General features: G+C 39.9%; 3 protein-coding genes and 1 long non-coding RNA gene across 4 annotated transcripts; 3 read left to right on the forward strand and 1 right to left on the reverse strand.

Moving 5' to 3' along the window:
• Nucleotides 1–1771: 1771 nt before the first annotated feature.
• LOC130695107 (uncharacterized) lies at nt 1772–10083 on the forward strand. Its single transcript, XM_057518234.2, has 3 exons — nt 1772–3026; nt 8553–8713; nt 9255–10083. The coding sequence occupies exons 1-3, from the start codon at nt 1805–1807 to the stop codon at nt 9312–9314; spliced, it is 1443 nt and encodes a 480-aa protein (XP_057374217.1). The 5' UTR covers nt 1772–1804; the 3' UTR covers nt 9315–10083.
• A 1439-nt stretch (nt 10084–11522) lies between these two features.
• LOC130695139 (uncharacterized) lies at nt 11523–12413 on the reverse strand. The gene is made up of 2 exons (XR_009002272.1): nt 12216–12413; nt 11523–12026 (listed from the first exon to the last, which is right to left on the reverse strand). It is a non-coding gene; the product is annotated as an uncharacterized LOC130695139 (long non-coding RNA).
• Nucleotides 12414–12874: 461 nt separating this feature from the next.
• LOC130695133 (phosphatidylinositol 3,4,5-trisphosphate 3-phosphatase TPTE2-like) lies at nt 12875–17389 on the forward strand. Its single transcript, XM_057518269.2, has 15 exons — nt 12875–13461; nt 13809–13925; nt 13993–14142; nt 14335–14454; nt 14546–14551; nt 14660–14779; nt 14844–14887; nt 14951–15015; nt 15084–15226; nt 15296–15375; nt 15433–15678; nt 16119–16231; nt 16527–16622; nt 16772–16845; nt 16993–17389. The coding sequence occupies exons 1-15, from the start codon at nt 13115–13117 to the stop codon at nt 17153–17155; spliced, it is 1884 nt and encodes a 627-aa protein (XP_057374252.1). The 5' UTR covers nt 12875–13114; the 3' UTR covers nt 17156–17389.
• Nucleotides 17390–18694: 1305 nt separating this feature from the next.
• On the forward strand, nt 18695–20763 carry LOC130695109 (phenoloxidase-activating factor 2-like). The gene is made up of 9 exons (XM_057518237.2): nt 18695–18896; nt 18963–19267; nt 19345–19494; nt 19578–19600; nt 19661–19762; nt 19832–20068; nt 20138–20181; nt 20252–20409; nt 20489–20763. The coding sequence occupies exons 1-9, from the start codon at nt 18710–18712 to the stop codon at nt 20642–20644; spliced, it is 1362 nt and encodes a 453-aa protein (XP_057374220.1). The 5' UTR covers nt 18695–18709; the 3' UTR covers nt 20645–20763.
• The last annotated feature ends 1501 nt before the right edge of the window (nt 20764–22264 follow it).

Below are 22264 nucleotides of genomic sequence, written 5' to 3' on the forward strand. Positions count from 1 at the left end.
TTATTTTGTTTGTTTTGTTGTTTTTTTTTTTTTCTTCAGCAAAATGTTTGCATTTCCGCGTCTTTTCACCGCCTCTTCGTTGTCTAATGAAATTTAGTTTGCATCGCAAAATCATACGTCAATTGATTTCGATCTACTCGGGGAACCTGTTGAGACGCAAATAGAAAAAGATCGTTTATGCAAATAGTACGGGGGAGGTATATAAAAAATAGGCGCAGTCAAATCTGAAAGAGATACTCGAAAAAATAAAAAAAAAAAAGCCAAGAATAAAAAAGAGAGATAAATGGATGGAGTAGGCAAAATAAATAAACTGATTGATTGATAGGGTAGAATAAATAAATAAAAAAAAAAAAGGGCAAAGAGGGAGCCAGTGAAGATCAGCGCCTGCGCTGCGCGTACCGCAAAGCTGCGGGGGCGGTTAAGAACAGCAGAGGGTGGAGGGACTGGCCTGCCCCCTTTTTTTTCTCTCTCCCTTTTTCATTGTGTAAAGACGTCATCAGACTTGGACGTTCTACAGTAGCAATTTGTCGCTGAAGAGGGAGAGGTGTGCGAAACGAGACGCCTTTCTTCTTGGGACTTGTTTCCTTTTTTTTGGTCAAACACAGTTGAAGGAGAACTTGCTGTTAACAAGCCGGCCGTGCTAGCGATTCCAAGTGAGAAACAGAACTGCTGGCCCCTTGTTAAAAAACAAACAAGTCTGTGATTCAGTGGATATCCCATGGAATCGGCCGTGAAAACTCACTTGTGAACTGTTTTGCAGCTTCTGGAAACCGGCCCTCGCCCCTCCAAAAAAATTAAAAAACGTGACTGGAACAACAAAAAAAGAAGAGAGAGAAAAGTTTGAAATTGCATCTTCTTTAAGCATTCCCCGAAAACTCGTTCATTTTAAAATTTTTCATTCCTTTCGGCGACGTTTTCCTTTGTTTTGCCTATACTCATCCACCCACGCCTGTTTATCTGTTCTTCGCTTTACTTGTTTTATCCATCCATCCGAGAATTCCATCCATCCATCCATCTATCTATCCATCCATCCATCGATCCGTCTGTCTATTATATCCGTCCATTTATTTTGTTGGCTTACCATTGAGAGCAACGGCTGACGAAAAGTGGTGATTCAAACTTTTCCGACTCGCGACAGAATAGCCACTCGACTGCTGGAACAGTTTGTCTTTTTTTTTTTTTGCAAGGTAAAGAAAAAAGAAAAACAAACAAACAAAAAAAAAAAAACAACTGCCGTATGAAAATCGTGTGGTTTTGCCAGCAAAATCCGACCCAAACAACCCGTTGCAGATTTGGAAAGGCCGGCCGCATTAAAAAAGTGCAAGGACTTGACAGATCGAAATTCACGCGAGCTTTTCTTGGCAACATCTATTTTGATTGCAGTCGTAAACCGTAAATCAAAATAAACATAGACACATGAATATAGTGATCCTCGGGTAAAGGATGGCTGGAGAAGAATGCCAGACGCATCACGTCTGCAAGCTGTTTCAGTCTTTGGTCCACTATCTCCGTTCCAGCATTTGCCAAGTGTCCATAGCTTAATTGCACGCGGCTGCAATAACAAAAGGCTGTTCTCCACTTCTTAACAGTCTATCGCAATCATCACCTGAAGTAACACATCCATCCACAACATTCAAGAAAACAAAATTGAAATCTAGAGTGACAAACAGTTTGGATCTAAACCCCCTCCGATTAAACAAAAAATTGAACTCGAATATTATTAAAGGTTGATTCATAAGGAACACGTTTGGGCACGTAAAAGGAAGTGAAAAAAATAAATAAATAAAAACTAAACTAAACAAACATGCCGTCTGCGTGCACCACGTCGATGTCGCGGGCCAGTAGACCACGTCACCGCGTCATAACGAGAAGCAGTGCGGCCCTGATTGGTTTGCTTATCTTGGGCTTGTGCGAAGTTGGAACTGTTCTCGTCGCCAAAGAGAGTGCTGCCGCCGTCCACAATGGACGCAGGCAACTGTCAGACAAGGCGCAGCAAGAGACGTGGCACCAGGAAAAGGATCGTTTGCGTACCGTCCGTCGCAGTCAGGCCGGATGGGTTCAAGCGGCCGAACTGGAGCATGCGACCGCTTTACGAGATTCATCGGCTTTGTCTTCATCGTCGGCAACGTGGATCGAATCTTTCCTCCGTCACCAACGGGATCCGGTGATTTCGAACCGGGCGGAAGAACCGTCATCGGCGGATGCGGCCATGGACGCCGTCCCACCTGCGTATTGGCGCGAGTTGGATGCAGCCGCAGACGAGGCGGATAGCAGGAGCGGCGTACAGCAACTCAACTGGCACGAAGCACAACTCGCCCGTCTGCACGGATTGGGGCCAGCCGAAATCGCCGCTCTCTCTTCGTGGCAGCACAAGTTGAGGCTTCATTCTCTGCCTAATCGGCTGACGGCCACCACTGGCTGGCACTATCAGCCGCCATCTTTTCTGCCCAAGAACATGCAGCCGCTCTACGGCGGGCCGAAATCTTCGCTGCACAGCCAACAGGTTCTAACGAGCGTCGACGATGCTGACGCTGTCCTAGCCAACACACCTGCCAACAGCCATCCGTTTGCCCATCAATTTGTCCATCAGGCCAATCAATCGAAAGCCGAGGCCAGTGAGAATCTACTTCTACTGCCCCTGTGGCCTAAACGATCGTCGTCTGACGCCAAGAAATCAGACAGGGAGAGCAACAAGAATCGCAACGCAGCCAACCGCAAAGAGAAAATGGAAGCCGGCATTGGCAATGTGGCACCGGCCAGCGGTAAGGGAAGCAAAACCAAAGGCTCTCGAAAGCAGCAACAGCAGCAACAACAGCAGCAGCAACACGTTCAAGAATCGCCCCATCGTCCGATGTCGGGCGGTGCGGTTGGGGGCGCCGGCGGAGCCATCCAGCACGAGCACAGCGTCCGGCCTTCGGCAGCTTCGTCGTCGACACCTGATGTCAATCGGATGAACCGTAACTTGGCTACCCAGTTCCTGTTGCGTTCGCCTAGAGAGAACCGCCAGTACGACGTTCCAATAATCGGTGAGTCACGTGCACAGCAGTACGAAAATACCCCCCGCCTCTTTTGAAATGATCATTTTTGAGCAGCTTGCTCGTCGTTTGGAAAACGAACAAAAAATAGACATGGCTTTCCCTTTTTCACGATCGATTGCCCTCCCGCTGGAAATAATGCATCAACGCGCAGTTAACTATAGACGCCCGGAGCACTCTGATTCTACTGATTAACGATTGATGCTGATGGCTGATAGGGTCTTCCGTTTGTTTCTTTTTTATTTTTCTTTTAACCTTTCAAGCTATGATTATACAGTGTATTTCCATTGCATGCATTTATAGTGGTGTGCACACCATCTAGACGGTAGGCCAACCAGGTGCCCACGCATTTGGTACGAACAACATTCCCAAATGAAACCGAACCATCTTCTTATTCGGCAAAACGTTGATACTTGAACGTTTGATTTATTTATTCCCATTTTTTTAACGTAGATTTCTCTGAAAAAGAACTGAATTGTGCAACAACAAAAAACTGGGGGCCGATATGGACTCTTCACTTCGCGTGAAAAGTTTAGGGTACTTATATCGAAGGGGTGGCCAACCCACGCGTCCACCTACTCACCACTTCTTTTTGGTCTCTTTTTTTTCTCGTTTGACGCACTTTCATTGTATTTGCACCGCTCATCGTGTGCGATTCATTTTCACGTGCATCTAAGTGGGGGGGGGGGGGGAATAAAGTAAAGAAGAAACCCAGTCGTTGTAGAAACCGACGAGTTGATGGCAAGGCCAAGAAAGCTCAATGAGGGGTAAAAAAAACAAAACAATGTCAGTAAACAAATTGAAGGGCGGATAACCGGAGAGAATAGTTGCCGTGACTTAAGCAATATAGCTACACTTACGTAAGCCTTTTCAGCTGACAGCTCATGTCACGTGTCACGATACACATCATTTAAAGAACTGTTAAGCGCCGTTGGGCGTTATGTGCATGTAACTTAATATACGCCGTCCAGTTATGTGCTAACAATTGCACGCCTCTCTGCACATACACACACACATACACAACAAAATAAGAGAGCGGGAGCGAAATAAACATGTCTCCTTTCATAAGAAAACACGAAGAGAAACGAAATGGATGAAAAGAATAAAGAAAAATAAATAAATAAACAGAGCGAAAGTATTTGTTTGTTGATCATAACCAACAATTCAACACCTGTAATGGCTTTTTCCATACTACTCTCCAACGTAGGCGGGCTTAATAGACATTGGATCTCGCCAGTGCTGTGCTTGGGGGGGGGGGGGGGGGGGGAATGTATTTTTTTTTTTTTCCTTTTTTATTATTATTTTTTTGTTTTGTTGTTGTTGTTGCATTGGGTGCCATTACCATCCCTGCTGAACGACCCCTGGTGTTTTCAGCCGTTACAACGTTCTCCTGTCTGTCGATGACAGAACCCCGCAGCTATCGTTCTATTATTTTTCTCCCTCGTTTTTACACTCCGTTCGGTCGTTCTGGCCCTCTATCTCTCCTTTTTTTTCTCTTCTTTATTCTCTGCCTTTCTTTTCCCTTTTTCCTTTCCTTCGTCCTCCTCCTCTATCCGCCCTTTTCTCGATCGGATGACGTCAATCCGCAATGTGAACGCGTTGCGCGCATCGTTTACTCACACACGCATCCACAACAAAACTTGTTTTACGAACAGCTCTGTTGATATAATTTTCTTTTTTTTTCTTCCAACGTATACATTTAAAAACATTATATATGACACTATCGCGTTTTGTTCGTTATATTATATGTTATATACGTTATATGTTCGTTTTGTTAAGATATAATAACATTCATTTTTTAAAGAGGGGCTGATTAGCAAGACTGTATATGCAAACAGCGTTGTGTTGACACATTAGATGAGTGCAATCTAAACACACGACGACGCGTTACTTTAGAATATGGGATCGCACACATAGGCTGGGACAGACCGCCTTACCGGCCTACGTGAACTCGTTGTCCATATATACGTGAATTTGCGCTAAATGTTGGTTAAGCAACCGGAGATGACAGCAATCAGAAAATGTTGAAAGGCCCCAAATGCATCCGCTTGCAACTCGTTTAATTGCAGCCGTAGCTCTTTGAACTTTTCTTAAAGTTCAGATCATATAGTAACAAGTTGCAGGGAACTGAGAGTCTACATATCTACGAGAGAGAGAGAGAGAGAGAGAGGGAAAGAGAGAAGGAGAGCAGTAAAATCACAAGGGCTCCAATGCAGACAACACAAACGGTTTTTGGAAGAAAGCCAGTCACTACTGACGTCATTGGCATTTCGCTGCAGCGCCCGTTTATCCGGTTGTCATTTGTTTTCTAAATTCTTACTATTGCCCTTAGTTTGCTTCACAAACTTCTATGCAGCCCTCGCCTCTGATGGCAACTTTTTTGTTTTCCATCACTTCCTTTTCCTCCTATCGTACATGTATGTATATCATCTTACCTATAGTTGCAATAGAAAGTATTCTTCCTTTAGTAATACTGTACATTTCATTTTTCGTTGTTTTTTCCCAAAAAATAGGCCGAGTCTTGATCGTCTTAACTTTAATACCCATACATTTCGCGCTGTAAAAAAAAAAAAAGGTCTGATTCACTCTAGTCGACACGTCTAGCTAAACAATTCTATAACTATAAATGTCTCACAAGGAGTGGCATTCATATGGAAATGCCGGTATAGACAGTGCAGATGTTCGGTAATTTAAGTCTCTGTCAAATGAATAGCGATTTCATTCGTCAGTGTAACAAACTACAAGATTTGTTTTATCTATTTAATCAAATTTAAATTGCGTATGAAATTTGGCGAGGGTCTACTGGACGTCAACGGACACTGCGCAACACGTCCCGATGTAGTCCTGCAAGATCGAAATATTCAAGTCATGTCAGGATACTGTTTTACTCAGTCTTTTTAATGCTGCTTTAATTCGTTTCTTTCAAAGCGAGCACTTTTAATGCAAAAGCGTTTCGATAAAAAAAAATATTGGCGGATGTTCCTTTAAAGGAAACACAGACGACAAGCTGTATGCAAATATGGCGGCGTTTCGATTATGGGATTGTTCAAAATCGATCTTTTTGCTTTTGAGCCACTTGTTTTTCCTTTTCTTTGCAGGGCGCTGTTTCTCTTTCAACAATGGAAGTTTATATTTTTCTTAAGCCTTACTCCTTGGCGATCTGTAAAAACAAAAGATTTGCGTAATGATCGTAAGTCCCACCCCGCAGCTTTTGCGTATTAGTTATGGAAAATATTGTACCCATCCTATCTGTATAGCTAGAGGCCAAACCATTTTCGACCATTCCTTCTAAAACCAAGGTACAAACTATATTCATTAAAAAAAGTATTCCGATGTGAGTTACATCGCCATCTCGTAGACTTTTCGGTTTTAAAATCAAACCAACTTTGGACGTAAATTCGATTTCGTTTGCAGCTCCTTCGCTGCGTGAGTCCATTGTCTCATATTAAAAAAAAAGGGAAAAAGAGATTGTTCACAGCGGTAAAATAATATATTGCGGTTAAAGAGAAAGAACGAGTGTAACAAAAGCGACTTTGATTAAGAAACCCTGTGCTGACGTTGTAATCGTGATTCTTGCGGCCTCTCAACAGGATGTAAAAAAAAAAATAAATAAATAAAAATCATTAGATTGATAACATGACGACCACGATGTTATATTGATAAAAAGAACATACATATAGAGGGCAAAGAAGGAGCAAGGTAAAGAAACTAGTCACGGGCACCGTTTTTTGTCGTATGCGTGAAAGCTTAAGGGGCAGGGATGTGCGTCATTGGTGGGGCGATGCGATCAATATTTAAATAAAAATTGCTTGCCACCACGGAGTCGCGGCTCTATGATGTTGACTAGTTACTAGTTGCCCGTGTCGGTTCAGCGGAGCGAGAAAACCAATTCACCAAACCGTGCACGTATACATCAACTGGTCAACTATTTAACACCTTTACCAAAGCTTTGTCCTATTTTTTCATTTTGGGTCGCTCCTAAATTCGTGGTATTTGATGAATTTTGTTGTTGTGGTCGATCATTTTTGAACGAACGCACATTTGCAAACAGTGCTTTTCGTCGTTCGATGTTTCCGGTTTTTAAGTGACCTGAACAAACACCGGAACATTCAGTCCTGGTCAGACCAAATGAATTACGAAATGAACAACTACGAACAGGCAGAAAACAACGCGTTGGCAGTCCAAATTGGTTGATGTGACTTTCAATGAATGGCATTAAAAATATATATTCGATAGTTGTTTATATTAACTAACCAGTATAGATCAATGCCCAATTTCAGATTGCCCATAACATCAGAAATCATGTTATTAAACTTCAATTCTCTATCATCATCGTTCTGATTGACATTTTGTGTGTCTACCTAGCAATTGTGAACAGTTTAATAGATTTTTCTAGGTTGATTAGAAAAAAAAAGTAAAAAAAAAAACCAAGGGCAAAGAATCAACGTTGAGGACATTGAAGATAGGTCGAGTTGAAACCCTGAGGAGAGAAGCGATGAAACAGAGCGGCAGAAACGGGGAACGATAGCTTCATGCAAGATAAAAATAACCGTGGGCGGGCAAAAAAAAAAAAAAAATGGGAAGGAGAGCGAGCAGCATACAAAGCCCAGGAGAGAGAGCGCCCGCACCAACGAAGATCAATACAAACTGTTGGTTGAATCTTGCGTCGTCATCTCTCGGTTCCCGTTTCGCTGTTAGAAACTCGCGCCCGCGCACTAAGTTTGATGTATCCTTCTCTATACAGCGCTATAGGTCGTTTATTTTTTTTTATTTTGCAATTGATGATATGTAATGTTTTATGATCGACTATGCACTTTGAAAATGTCAGAAAAATAGGTAGATGAAGAGAATCGTAAAAAAAAAAAAAACGTGATCCGAGATTGCAAATGGCAATCTGTATAGTTCGTTATGACGAAGCGCTTGGGCATAAAGAAAAAAACGCTTTTTAGGATAAGAGATGACATGATGAAAAGGCGTCAGGAAAATAGTTCGTTTATTTTTAAGTGTTTAACGAAACACCCCGTAAGAATTGGAAATCGCTTTGGGCGCAAACTTTTCAGTTCAATTGTTATCACAAACTGATTTTCCCTGTAAACCTCCAGGCCAGTTAGGCTGTTATTGATTTTGAAGAGTTATCCCTTTTTTTTTTTTTTTTTTAAATATGAGTGGGCCACAAAGTGTTCTCTAGGACCTCAAGATGCTAATGTGAAGCACGTTGATGTTTCATCTTGGCTTAATGAAAAGCTGCCTGTCGTTTTTAGTTGAAAAGCTAGTTTCATTTGCATCCGTGAAAGCCATTTCATGAGTCTTACGCAGTCCCAACATGTCTAACGAAAATATACGATGCATAAAAGCAGGAAAGCAAGTAGAAATTTTATTCTTATCGTTACCACAATTGCAAAGCTTGGAATTACAATTGCAAATGGCGAGCAGTTATGATTGCAGTGTAAAATGATGGCTGAAAAGCAAACGAGACGAAATATTAAACCAAACCAATTATCTCGTTGATTCAAACAGAGTGTCCACCGGCCGAGGACGGAATGGAGCGCTTCGCGTGTCCAACGCCCGACATTGTTGGTCGCTACCGATGTATCGACGATCACGTCCTTTGTGATGGTTTCATCGACTGCCCTGGCGGTGAAGATGAAGATGGTCAGGCCTGCATGTTCTACAAAACGGTAAACTTTGCTTTCTTTTCTTATCGTACTTTCATTAAGCAGATATTCCTCCCCACCTCCCAGGAAGATTTTGAAATGTTCAAATGACCCTCGTTGCTATTAGTTTTATTTTTCCCAGGGATTTTTAAGACTAAGGCCAATGATTCTCTGATTGCGTGGGGTATCATCAGGATGGTTGATGAAGGCTGATGGTACCTAAAAATACTACAACCCTATATAACAGACGTTGGTTAATGTAATCGCAGAACGCATAACAGTTTGCCAGGGGTTTTACAGTTTCAATCGCAAGAGACCAATAGCATCCTTCCGATAAACGAGAATTATATCTATCAAATGTTCTTTTTGATCATTTAAAAGTCCAATATTTATGCCAACTCTGTTTTTACATTCACCGCCATATCAAACGTTTAACATTTAACACTGTCGATGAAAACGCTATGTAGCTAAACGTATCGTTCGTTGTATATCTTTGATATAGTCATCGAACAACTGCTTTAATGCCACTTCAATACATGAATGAATTTTGTATGCATTTCAACAGATGAAAGCACATTTGGATCTCGTCGCCGATGCCCTCTTACGATGGGTAAGGGGTCGTTAAATCGTCATAGTACGACCGTCGCTGTTTCTCCTGGAATCAATTGAGTTGACCGTTGCACCATTTGACTTTTCTTCTTCTCTACTTTAACTGAACACATAAAAAAACAAAAAGAAACAAAACTATATCTCTTCATTAAACGAAAAAGATATTATAATATTCTATATGTACAAAACAAAAAGAAAAATCAGAAATGTGTTTAGGAGACTTCTATCATTCCCTCATATGTCATATCTCTTGACTCCTCGCGTTATGAATCCACACATCTAAACATTCCAAAAACAACAACAACAATAAGTAAACATAGATTTCCATCATGTTAAAAAAAAAAAACCAAAGAAAAACACGGCACTGCATAATGAAGACAGGACCTGGACAAGGAGTGAAGATGCATGGAAAGCAAACGCCAAATGAAGTGCGACTCAGGGAATGAACAAAAACCCATGGCCAATTCACGATATGTAAAACTCAAGTAGATAGGTACCGGTATAGTAAAAAAAAAATAAATAAATAATAATAAATAATCTTGGCGGATTTAAATGTAGGTCATCAAGAGGGAATGAAAAGTTGAATCAACAAACAAAGCGTTTTGCGTAGGCCTTGTTTAACCAGCCGTTTCTATTCCAAGCGTTATTTTTTGCAAGCAGGGCAAAGACCAGAATATTCGTAGACACTTAAAGGTTCGACATCCCTTCCTCGCGGAAAACGGGCGCTGGGGTTATGACCTTTCCACAGTTTCACGACGTCCTTCTTCCAATATTTTATTCTGTAACGTTAATAATTTGGGGCAATACTTACGCTTTTTACGCCTTAGACCCGATCCAACGGCCGATCTTCTTTTTTTTTTCGTCACGTTTAGCACCGTTTCCCCCTCCCCCCACCCCGCCCTCTTCAATTTATTCTGTAAATCGAAAATTAAAAAACTAAAAAGCAACAAAACAAGAGATCGCACATTGCTTCACGTGGTACTTATGTTCAAGAATCTATTTTCATTCCAGAAAAAAAAAATAATAATGAAAACTTAATTTTTTTATTTTCACGCCACGAAAAAAATAAAAAAACGTAAAAAGAACAAGAGGCAGAAGTGAAACACGAGAAAAAAGCCAAAAAAAAATAAATAAATAAAAAAAAAAAAGGAAGAAGAAGAAAAGAAAAAGCGTGATATTTATACATCTTGCTGACAATCTCCGCTTCGTTCGTGTTCTTTTTATTCGTTCTTTAGTTCACTTCCCACAAAACACTGTGCTCCTCATATTTTATTATTCGTCTTTCATAATTCACACATTTTTCCACTGTAGTTCGTTACAGTCTCGTTGCATCTTGAAATCCGATCAGCAGAATTCCCGACTTAAAGAAAAAACACAAGGTTACGAACTGCAATCATTGCAACGCTTAGACGACGATGATTTTCAAACTTTCGCAGTAGGTTGTATCGTTTTTTCATTCACTAAATGATGCCGTTTAAGTAAAGTAAATGAGCCCTGATTGAACCTATCCCCCTCCTTCCCGAACCACAGAAATGTGCAAAACAACTCACCCTTTCGCAGTAACCCATCCAGTTATAAGACTATTTGGTCAACGATTCGATCAAATGCTCATGTAACTGGATTGTCTGTTTCTGTCCGTTTTCTCCGCATTTGTAGAACACAAGCCACGTAACGTTGTGTTAACCAACTAACCCAGTCTGAAAAACCGTGTTAGAGCAGAAATTTGTGGCCAAAGCTTTCAAGTCCTCGACAGGTTCAGTTAAATACCTTTTCTTATCAGCAATTGATGTGTTTGAAAGAACTAAGTCGATTACAATCGCGAAGTCTGCTGAACGCATTTCAAGACAAAAACAAACACACATTTTTTAAAGAGGATTTAAATCTTTTATTTATCTTAAACATTAAAGAGGTGTTTTCACATACGACTAGCATTAGATCACGATTGTCTCGACACAGACAATCTAAAATGTTTGTAACACACATACACACACACTAAACTGAATTTTCGTTCATATATTCGTTTTGGTTATAACGCTTTTTCACCTCTCTGTAATTCCTTCGGTATATTCAAAATAGCCATTTCACAATTCTACGCCCCAATGTTTTGATCATTTTCATTCAGAACCCAGAAAATATTCCAGCATTGTGTTTTTCAGTGTGAACCAATAGAAAGTTTTGTCCCTCATATTTTTCCTTTTTTTCTTTCTCTCTCTCTCTCTCTCTCTCTCTCTCTCTCTCTCTCTCTTTCCCATATATATATGCATATAAATAAATATATAAATATATGGTTGTGATCTCGGTGAAAACAATTTGACGCTATCATGGTTTTACTTTACGTTGGATATCCTTTGCTCCACAAATTTTGACACGATTTAATAAAAATAAATGGGGTGAACTACTTGTGCAGAGAACCAAACATGAGTTCTTGATTTGAAAAAAAACAAAACAAAACAAACAATTTCCTCAGTAGTGTAACCCCCTTTAAAAACAATCAATAATTGATCTCAAAGATTCATACTTGACAATAACGGTGCGCTGATTTATGTCGCATGTATACTCTCAGTGTTGGAGCATTTCTCGCAAAGGAACCATTGAAATATATGTAACACGTAGCATTTTTTTCCTTTCGTTTTGTCTGTAAGCAGCAACATCTTCTGTCCTGTCTCTGTTGCCTTGGATTTTCAACCGTTCTGCAAAAGTATCGTCAAATTACATCCTTTCCGATATTCTTCTCGATGTCATCCATATACATAAAACATAACAAAAAAAAATTACGGTCAATACAAATAACAGCCAGATCCTCAAGAGACTGAAAATATCATATTAGCATATATGTATTCTTAGAGGTATAAACAAAAAAAATGGTATACCAACTAATTTACATAGTTTTCTTTCACTTTTTTTTTTTTTTGCTTACCCTAACTCTCTCCCCGGGTTTTCAGAAAAAAATCGTTGGCCTCGCATTGCTTTCCACTGGGGTTGATATTTTTCACAAACTGATGAGTATTATGCAAAAATGTTTTGTTTCCTTTCCTCCACTCCTTTTATACGGCCATGAAAATTTTTCTTACCCTGCCTCCTGTAGAAGGTTTACCCACCTAAGGCCATGACGAATTTCGTCAACGGTATTGTGCACCTACAAAAGTAAATTAAACATTCGTGTCTAAGCAAAATGCCATGAATATTCGGCCGAACAATCTGCGGAAAAGAGCTACTTCATAATGCTACATTAGATGGCGCACGATTCGTCGTAAAAATATTGGGTGAATATTCGTGTAACGATGCTAACAAAACACCTGAGATCACCTGATTACTATCCTTAGAGAAATCATCGTCACGAGTGTGTTTGGCTTTCGCGCTTGTGACGAGATAGATCTCGATTAAACTAGTTTGACAAAAGTCACATGATGTCGAATAATCAAGTCAAATGAAACCGTGAAAGCCATGTTGTTGTTTTCGTCTGTTTTTCAGTTACCTTTGAGGTTCGCTAACAGTCTTTTAACTTGTGTTGACACATAGTTCTAGTTGCTTGTTATTGCACCAAGGAAGTTGGCCAAACTTTGTCAAAAAAATATTTTTCTCTTCTTATTGTCAACCAAAGACAAGTTAAACTCGTTTCGCTCGAGTGCAAGTTGAACAGAAGGCTATTACAGTACATCGTTTAATAGTAAAAGACGTAGTATGCGTGAACCGTAATCAGGCCAATGAGAAAAATGAGTCCAAATCATATTGAAATTGGTGAACGAGAATTGGAATAATAAGAAGCTAAGCTTGAAGCATTTAAAAAGTTAAAGTGCTTTTCTTGATTGTTTGAAAATGAGTTCAAGTATGCTTGACAGTGCTTTCGAGAATCCATGTTTCGTTCCCGATTCTGAACTAACAATTCCGTCAGAATCCAATTCGGATCAAGAAGAACATCTACCTGATTCTTATGTGGATCAATTCGAGTGCAATTCCTCACCGAACAACAGTGAGAAACATTCGGTGGAACAAGAACATTCAGCACTGCCTAGAACGAGTATCAGTACCACTTCGAGTGCCCCCTTGGAACACCTCGAAAATTTTCTTAGCGATGCTCGTTCAAGTTTGGACGAGTCTCCAGTTGATACTTTAAGAAGGCTCAGCATTGTGAAATTTGATACACAGCAAGAAGGTTATCCAAGGTATTGTTAGAATTGTTTATTGTAGCATATAGATTTATTGTTGATGTTACATCAAAGGAATTGTTATGTTGGCTTTCTTTAAAAAAAAAAAGATGCTAACACTAAATTGCGCTATTTCCATTGCCTTTGAAATGATTGGCAGCAGGTGAATTTTATATTAGTGATGTGATTCTATTTGGTAACAAGACCTTCAGACATTGATAACTAGCGTTTTAATGAATTAAAGTGCCAGCAACAATTGCGTGTGCGAAACCAAGGCTTCTGATTGTGTACAAGGACTGAAGCAATGAGCAATCGATCGGAACTATCGATACAAATATATATTTGATTTTGGTTGGATAATGCAGATCAGCGTTCATTTGGAAACTCGATCGCTTAATGCAAAGCTTCCCTGTAAATCTTCTGACAACGCTCTGCATCTTGTCCGACCTGGGCGTTGTTGTTGCAGACGTCATTGTTAACAGGTAAATCAATGTCGAAATATTTTCAATTTCACTCATTTTCATTAATTGTACCGCAATTTGCATGCAGTCTGATATACCAGATTGAAATTTCCGGAAACAAGGGTGGCAATACGGAAGGATCAAGAGTTATCTATGTTCGAGATAATTACGTCATAACGGATTTTATTTTTTCTGTCTATCTGCTCATCGAGCTTCTTCTGCGTATCGTCGCCGTAGGGTAAAATTGCGAATGTGCCACTTTAATCTTCATTTTTCTGGTCAAGCTAAAGGGAAACGTAATTCTCATGACGGTTATGTTTTGCTCGAGAAAAGCAATCATTTGATTATGCGTCCATGATAATTTCGGTTCACTCATTTTCCATCGATGTAGCAATCTAATGTTTTCTTTTTTTTCAATCAAATGCATTAGATTAATTCCTTTTGTTCAACAATGGCACAACGACCTGGATGCCTTGGTGACCTTCTCCACCTTCATTTTTTCCTTGGTGGACGTCATCGTTGATGACACTCCCACATCCAACGGCTTACAGTAAACTTCTGTTTTTGTCCCATGCTTACTAATTCATTGAAACCATACATTTTTATTATATATAATGCACCTAACGTTTTTTTTTTAACAGATACCGGTATTATTTTTCTACATAAGACGACCACCTCTGTAGAGGAAGTCGCAAACGGGCACAAAAAAATTGTTTTTCTGATCTAGTCTATATACTGTGTGGTGGATTGAGTAGGCTTCTACAAACTGCTAGACTGTGCCGCCTATTCAGAATTGTTCGTGTTTTCAGAATTTATACGATGCAAAGACGATTAGCTAATGCAGCTCGACTAATGGTTTCCAGAAACAAACGCAGGTAAAAATATATAACACTATCCGCGTAATGCCTCTTGCATGCTTTTCAATTTTCGGCCGTTAAGGTATCAACACGATGGCTTTGATTTAGATTTAACGTACGTCACAGGTAAATTCCTTTTCGGCATTTACATTTTAAATTATTATTTAATTGAAATGACTTCTTTGACAGACAAAGTCATAGCCATGAGCTTCCCGTCATCGGGCAAGATGTCATTCTATCGAAATCCCATATCTGTATGACGATGAATTCATTTTTGGCTTGAAGGCGCGATAATTATCGCAATATTGATATTTGAAAACAGGAGGTTGTCCGACTGTTGGACACGAAACATCCCAATTGCTACAAGGTTTACAATTTGTGCAGCGAACATAGTTACAATCCATCGTATTTCCACGGCCGAGTTGCACATTTCCCAATTGACGACCACAACGTGCCAACTTGTAGGTAAATGAAACAAATAATAATAACTCCTTAATTATAGGTACAATGAAAATATGTATTTTTCGTAAATAGGCAAATGATTGAATTCACCAAAAGTGTACGCAACTGGCTGGAATCAGATCCCAATAACGTGATTGCCGTTCACTGCAAAGGTTAATTAGTTATTTAATATTTGTATTGGGAAAAAAAATCTAATTGCATTTGGCCAGGGGGTAAAGGTCGAACAGGAATGATGATCTGTGTCTGGCTAGTGGAAGCAGAACTTTTTCTTAAGGCAGAAGATTCGCTCGTTTACTTCGGATCACGCAGAACAGATACTCGATACGGTCATGCGTTTCAAGGTGTAGAAACGCCCTCGCAGAGCAGATACGTCAGATATTACGAACGAATCAAAGAAAACGGAGGTCATTTACTACCAGATAAAAGGCTTCATCTACGCAAAATACGCATGGAAGGTGAATCATTAAATCACCTCTTTTCGTGCCCCTCGTCAAGTTTTTGCAATTCACCTCTTCATTCTTACAGCGTAAATCTCAAACGAATTACTAAATCTTTTTCTTAAAAGAGTTATTAACGTTTCGTGGAAAGTTTATAAAGACCACCGAAAACACTTGCCAACAAATCATTACAGTTTCCCCATGATAAAGGAGTTAAGGATGAACTTCAGTAATGTGAAACTGTTAAGGTTTAATGAACTAATGTAAAAGTGTAGAACTTTTGCAAGTTGGGGCGTGTTACCACGTGCGGGCGTGTGCAATGGGTGGGAGGATGCTGTCATCGTCTTACTAATGATGTATATTTAGTTCAGGTTTATAGTTATAGCGATTGACCGAACACAAAGTTCCCGTCCACCGGAAGCCATGTACGTTATTTTTCTATCCTTGACGTAATTTAGGTATTTCACGTTTGGGTAAAGGCGATGGCTCTGATTTCAGCGTGGAAGTTTACGTCGGCCGGGATTCATCTCCCGTACTGCAAGCTGATTTTCGGAAACAACATTGCTGTCAGGTGAATACCCAAAACATATTTATCAGAAACACGATCAACTCGCATATCTCTTAAATGTCAAGGGCGAACTATTTTACGTAGAAGAGAAAAATGTTGTATATCGCTGTAATTAGAGCTGACTAGTAAAAAATGGGGTTGATGTTCTAATGAAAAATCACCATCTTCGTGTCGATTGTGTTTCTGCGTGATAAAGTTTAGAAGCTTTTCCAAGATTTCGTCCTATAATAACCCAAGTTCGATCTTGTACGCGTTCCAAATTCTTTGATGAATCTCGATGTTTGTCAATATTTTTTAGACGATTTTCCTATCACGCGAGGAGGCTGTCGAATGTTTGCTCAACAAAGCTCCACCGATTCACGGCGACGTGCGAATCATAATCCGGCATCGATCGGTATATAATTATGGAGTTACTATTCACGCTAAACAAAGGATAACCTTGTGGTTTTACGTATACTTTTTTCTTTTTGCATTTCAACTTCCTCTTCATGTACCCCACGCGAACAATTCGGTGTAATTTCAATGTGAATGTACGCCGATCAGAGAAGTGTGCCCAAGGGCTACATGAACGCCGTTCTCTACTTCTGGTTCAACTGCAGCTTTGTGGAAAACAACAGGTGCGTAACAGAAAAACATACCGCCATCATAGTTGTACGACGTCATGCGAATTTACTTGGCAGCATTAGAATTCACCTATTTGAATGTTATTCTTCCAATAATTGCGTATATTGTAATTGAAAACTTTTTTGGGGGGCGTATTTCAGGCTACGATTAAAACGTGAAGAGTTGGACAATCCACATAAATCAGAAACGTGGCGTTATTTCACTCCCGATTTTGCTGTGCAACTAGACTTCAGTGAATGCAATCGAACGGATGCTGATGCGAACGTATCAACAACACTACCTGAACTTTTTTTACAAGATTAGTTATGCCATGCCCTTATTTTTTTCCATTTTACCTTATACGCATATGTTTATTTTTAATGTCAACGACATTCAAAAGTGAAACGGAACTATCAAACGTTATAAACGCACGTGAAAACTGCACACAGAAAGCAATAATATAAATTTGCGTGCAGCCTAGTTCCTGATGTCCATGGCTATGTCCTGTCGCTATGTGTGAGATTCGGTTTGAAAGGTTTATTCGGATCTGCGGTGTGGTAAGGAATACCTCTATGCAAAATACATTTCAATTGTTTCTCACATTTTGCTTTCCGCCCTTTTTCTATTTATTTATATTTTTAATGGTTGTTGGGCGTACTGCACTATTCCAAGGACATCGCAAAATAACATAGCAACGAGACAAGAATTGGCGTTCTAACGTTAAAGTATGAGATAATAATAACCAATTAAAGGTCAATCCCCACCATCGGTTGTGCTACAAGCCAAAGAATTAAAAAAAGTGCCGTGTGGCCTTGGCGTTAAAATAAATGTGCGTATACTATTACATAACTTGTTATTGTCTTTGGAATTTGAAGCCTATTGGTACCAATACTTTTTCATTGAATAATGCCCCATTTTATTTGTTTGGGGGTTTTCCTAGCAGTGTTATTACATGGTTTTCCCCAGATTACATTCAGGATAGACTTTTACTGTAGCCACATTTCCCTTCCACAGTTCTGCAATGGATGAAGACTGCTTTCCCCATTCAGGTCACGCAGGTATGGACCTGCCATACCACTACAGTTTGAATCTATTCGAGCATTTTGCCTCTATGTCCATCAGACGCTATTTCACTAATGTTATCAAACACAAATTTGCCAGTATTTTTTGTTATGCGTTTAATCATTAAGGCGGAATGAACATCGCATTAAGATACTTTACAGCTGAATGACTTAGGTTGATGGTGAAGTTCGACACAAGAGGCCAAAAGACCTTGAGCTTGACAGCTTTCTCTTTCAAAAAAAAAAAAAAAAAACCTTGAGGACTGGAGAGGGAGAGGGGGGGGGGGCTGTGGGTTACCTGCTTGATGCGGTTTCGCCCTTTTGATTTGTCGGCTGCAAACAAACGACAATAGATATTTAGAAAAAAAAGCCAACTTTGGAAATGACTCATCATTTTCAGTTATTGGCACATCCTGCAAAAAATAATGAAGTGCTTTTTAAAGCTAACCAGCCATACATACATACGTTGGTTTAGCTCCGTAAATGCGGTCACCTGTAATCAAAAAAAAGAAGAAGAAGGACTTTTGTACACTCACCTTGGGAAAATCCCGAAGTCACGTGACTAAAAGAAAACTCGTTCTCATTGGTTCAACGAGCCTTTAAGCGTTGCGTGCATCCAGTATACCGGGTATAGACAGAGCTGGAGGTGAACTCCGGTAGTATATAAACGCGCAGAGCATCTGTTGATTCAAAAGCATTCTTCTGCAGTACAAAACAAAGAGGTAAGAAGACGTTTGCATAGCACATGGCTTAACATTCGAATTAATTATTTATTTATTCATCACTTTGTTGATATTGGTAGCTGCAAAAACACAGAATGAATCTTCACGTTGCGCTCCTCTGTGTTTTCTTGGCATCAACGGTGGTAGGCAAACCACAAATTTCTTTTGGGGAGGAAGAAGAAGAAGGACTTGTCAATCCAGAAGGACCAGCAGCTTCACAGGGTGCAGATGTCGACGATGAATTAATTCAAACCCGATTGGGCCTTCTTGCTGGTTACCTTAGTAAGTTGCCTTGTTTTTATTTAAATCATTTTCAAATGCCTAATCAAAGGATTGTACATTTTTCAGACCTGGAACCCGTGCCCGGTGCAGTACCTCTAGGCGAACAAAAGAAAGATCCCAGTTTGAAACCGAATCCTTACGTTCCCGAAGCAGATGCGACGTCTGAAAAACAGGCCGGCCGGTGCTTGTGCGTCCCTGTAGGAAAGTGTGCGAGCCCAGTTCCGAGTGTTCCACTTCCACCACCAGGATCAGGACCTCTACCTCCTCCGCCCATTCCTGGACATAACTTACCACCATCTCCTGTTCCTCAAACTAACGCACCTGTCAATACGGACGGTGCCGGCCTAATCGACGTTCGCATCGTTAACAGGGTAAAGCAATACACTTTAATTTTTTTTCCTCATTAATGAGGCATTTCACGTACGGTAATTTTGGTTGTGATTTGTAGCCTCCTGCAGGTGTCCGGTGTCAAAATAATTTCCAGTATTGTTGCGCCGGAAACAATGCGTTCCCCGTGGCACCACCAGTTCCGGTCCAAGGAGGTTGCGGCCGACCAAACATCATCCCAACTCCAGGCTACAATTTAGACGATACCCAGGTATGGTTTTTTATTTTTTCTTGAATTAAATCTATCGAAAACAAGCTAACAAAATGCTATTCTTTGATTTGATGAACTGACAGGCGAGATTCGGTGAATTCCCATGGTAAGACAATTGAATAGTTTACAAATTGATCAAATGATTGGCATTCATTTGTTAACTCAGGATGGTTGTCATTTTGGGCCCGACCAATAACTACGTTGGAGGTGGTGTGTTGGTCAGTCCTCGGCACGTTGTGACCGCTGCACACAAAGTGGCTAACTTCGGGTAGGTGCAAATCGATGAATTAGATGTCATCATCTTTGCCATATATATATATTTTTTTCCCTCAAATAGAAATGGAGTTGGTCTTAAAGTTCGATTGGGCGAATGGGACGCTAAAGCTAATGTTGAGCCTCTGAAATACGTTGAGCTGGGCGTCAGCCGAGTCAAGGTGAATCCGTTTTTCAACCGGGCGAATTTGCAGAACGACATCGCCGTGTTGACGTTAGAATCACCAGTAAACTTGGCTTCAACTCCTCACATCAATCCCGTCTGCCCAGCAAATTTCCAAGCAAACTACGTCGGTCGAAGGTATAAATGGTTTACAATCAAGCCATTGTCATTTATTTTTAATTCCTAACTTTATGTATCGAACCCCAGATGTTTGGTTGCCGGATGGGGCAAAGACGCATTTGGTCCACCAGGTAAATTATTTGGAATTGATTCGATTAAAATTTACGGCATCAGGAATTTTCAATTTTATTTTTTACTCAGGCAATTTCCAATATATTTTGAAGAAAGTTGATGTCCCAGTTCTTGATTCCAACGATTGCGAACAACGTCTCCGACGGACTCGTCTTGGACCGTTCTTCCAGCTGAGCCGCTCCAGTTTCGTATGTGCAGGAGGTGAAGCTGGCAAAGATGCATGCACGGTAAGAATGAGCTCGTTACATAATAACCAAGCCAGATTTTATTTTACTAATTTTTTTGTATAATATTACACGACTATAGGGAGACGGTGGCTCCCCGCTCGTTTGCGACGTGAACGGAAGGTTTGAATTGGTAGGACTTGTGGCTTGGGGAATCGGATGCGCCGAACAAAGCTTACCGGGTGTCTACGTTAATGTACGAAGCTACGCTGATTGGTTGAATTCCGAGCTCGTGTAAACCTCTGACATCGACAGCCGTTCACCTATACTTGTTATTTTGTCTTCACAATTTCTACGTACCCTCGTGGTTGGTCCTGCTTATTTTCGCTGTATCTTTCTCTTGAAAATGGGATAATATAATGTTTCTTTTCAAAAAAGTGTAGTTGCCTTACGATATGACTCGATGGGCTGTTTCGCAGCCATTTTTTTTAAAGTCTCACGATAGCTACTACTAGAAAGCTCCATAACTAACGGGTAAACTAATATTTTATTCGGCCTTCAAATTCGGCTATAGCAGGTTAGGTTTAATCGAATTCCACATCGAATATTTTAAACCCAATTTGTTTGAAAAAGTGGGGCTGAAAATTTAAGCCCGAGAAAAATAACCCGACAAGATAAGCCCGAATTTTCCGCCCATTTTTTTCTTAAATATTCCTGTTTTTATTCATAATCTATATATGAAATATAACCAGGATTACGAAAATATACGTGGTTTTCTCATAGGATTTGTAGTTTTCGAGTTATTCAAATTTTAAATTGTTACGGTATGTTAATGTTCCATCATTTTCTCTTTTACTGCTACTAGTACACTCTGACGGTAATTTCGCACCTAAATTCAAATATTCAAAGGCGATATCTCGAAAATCGAATGCTTTATATGTATCGAAAATTTTAAGCCCAATTTGTTTACGAAAAAAAATAGAGTTGAAAATTTAAGCCCGACAAAATAAGCCCGACTTTTCCGCCATTTTTCTCCCCTAGATATAGCTGTTTTTTTTTTCATAATTTAGATATGAAATATGACGAGGATTATGAAAATATACGACATTTTTCATAGGATTTGTAGTTTTTGAGTTATTCAAATTTTAAATTGTTATGGTAATATTTATTTTTTTAATTTTTTGTTCGGTATCTAATTCGGCTATAGCAGGTTATATGGCAATCCATTTTACCCAAAAAAAAAAAAAATATCGCCCTTTTTCTGTTTCACTGCTATCGCCATCTACCGGTCAGTAGATAGTGACAGAAACCGAAACAAATGCCACCAAAAAGCAAAAAAATGCCAAAGGTGAGACATGCTGGAAAAGCTTGATACGAATGTGTAGGCGTAGTTTTGGAATTCCGAGGTGCTAGCCGGCTGTTTGGTAAAACTTCAGTTAAATTTGGTTTCAATTCAATATGTTTTACTTATTATTTGTGCGATTACGCAAAGGATTGCGCCATCCAGGCAATGTGGATATTCTGCCATGTACATGATAAACCTAGGGTTCTTCGTCAACATGCAAGATGTTACCCCCTGGTAATGCTTTTCCACTGAGTTTGTTTAGTTTTCTAGTTTTAATCGTCAATGTCGTATTAGCAAACTACTGTTGACAGAAAGGCTGATACATTGGGACAACAGTTATGGCAAGTGCGATGAATAAATCACCATAGATCAGTTGCCTTGCCTTCCCAATTGCAACAAAGATGAATCATGGAGTCAAAAACATTAAAAGGTGGTACTATTTTAATTGATATATCTCAAAGTGCTGATATATGTGTAGAACGTGCTGGAATTCATGTCATCCTGGAGAGGACTAAAAAAAAAAAAAGAGCTGTATCCATGAAGCAGCTCATTAGTCATGTCCCAAACAAATGC

This window comes from Daphnia carinata, chromosome 4, assembly GCF_022539665.2.
Source record: "Daphnia carinata strain CSIRO-1 chromosome 4, CSIRO_AGI_Dcar_HiC_V3, whole genome shotgun sequence".
Lineage (NCBI taxonomy): Eukaryota > Metazoa > Arthropoda > Branchiopoda > Diplostraca > Daphniidae > Daphnia > Daphnia carinata.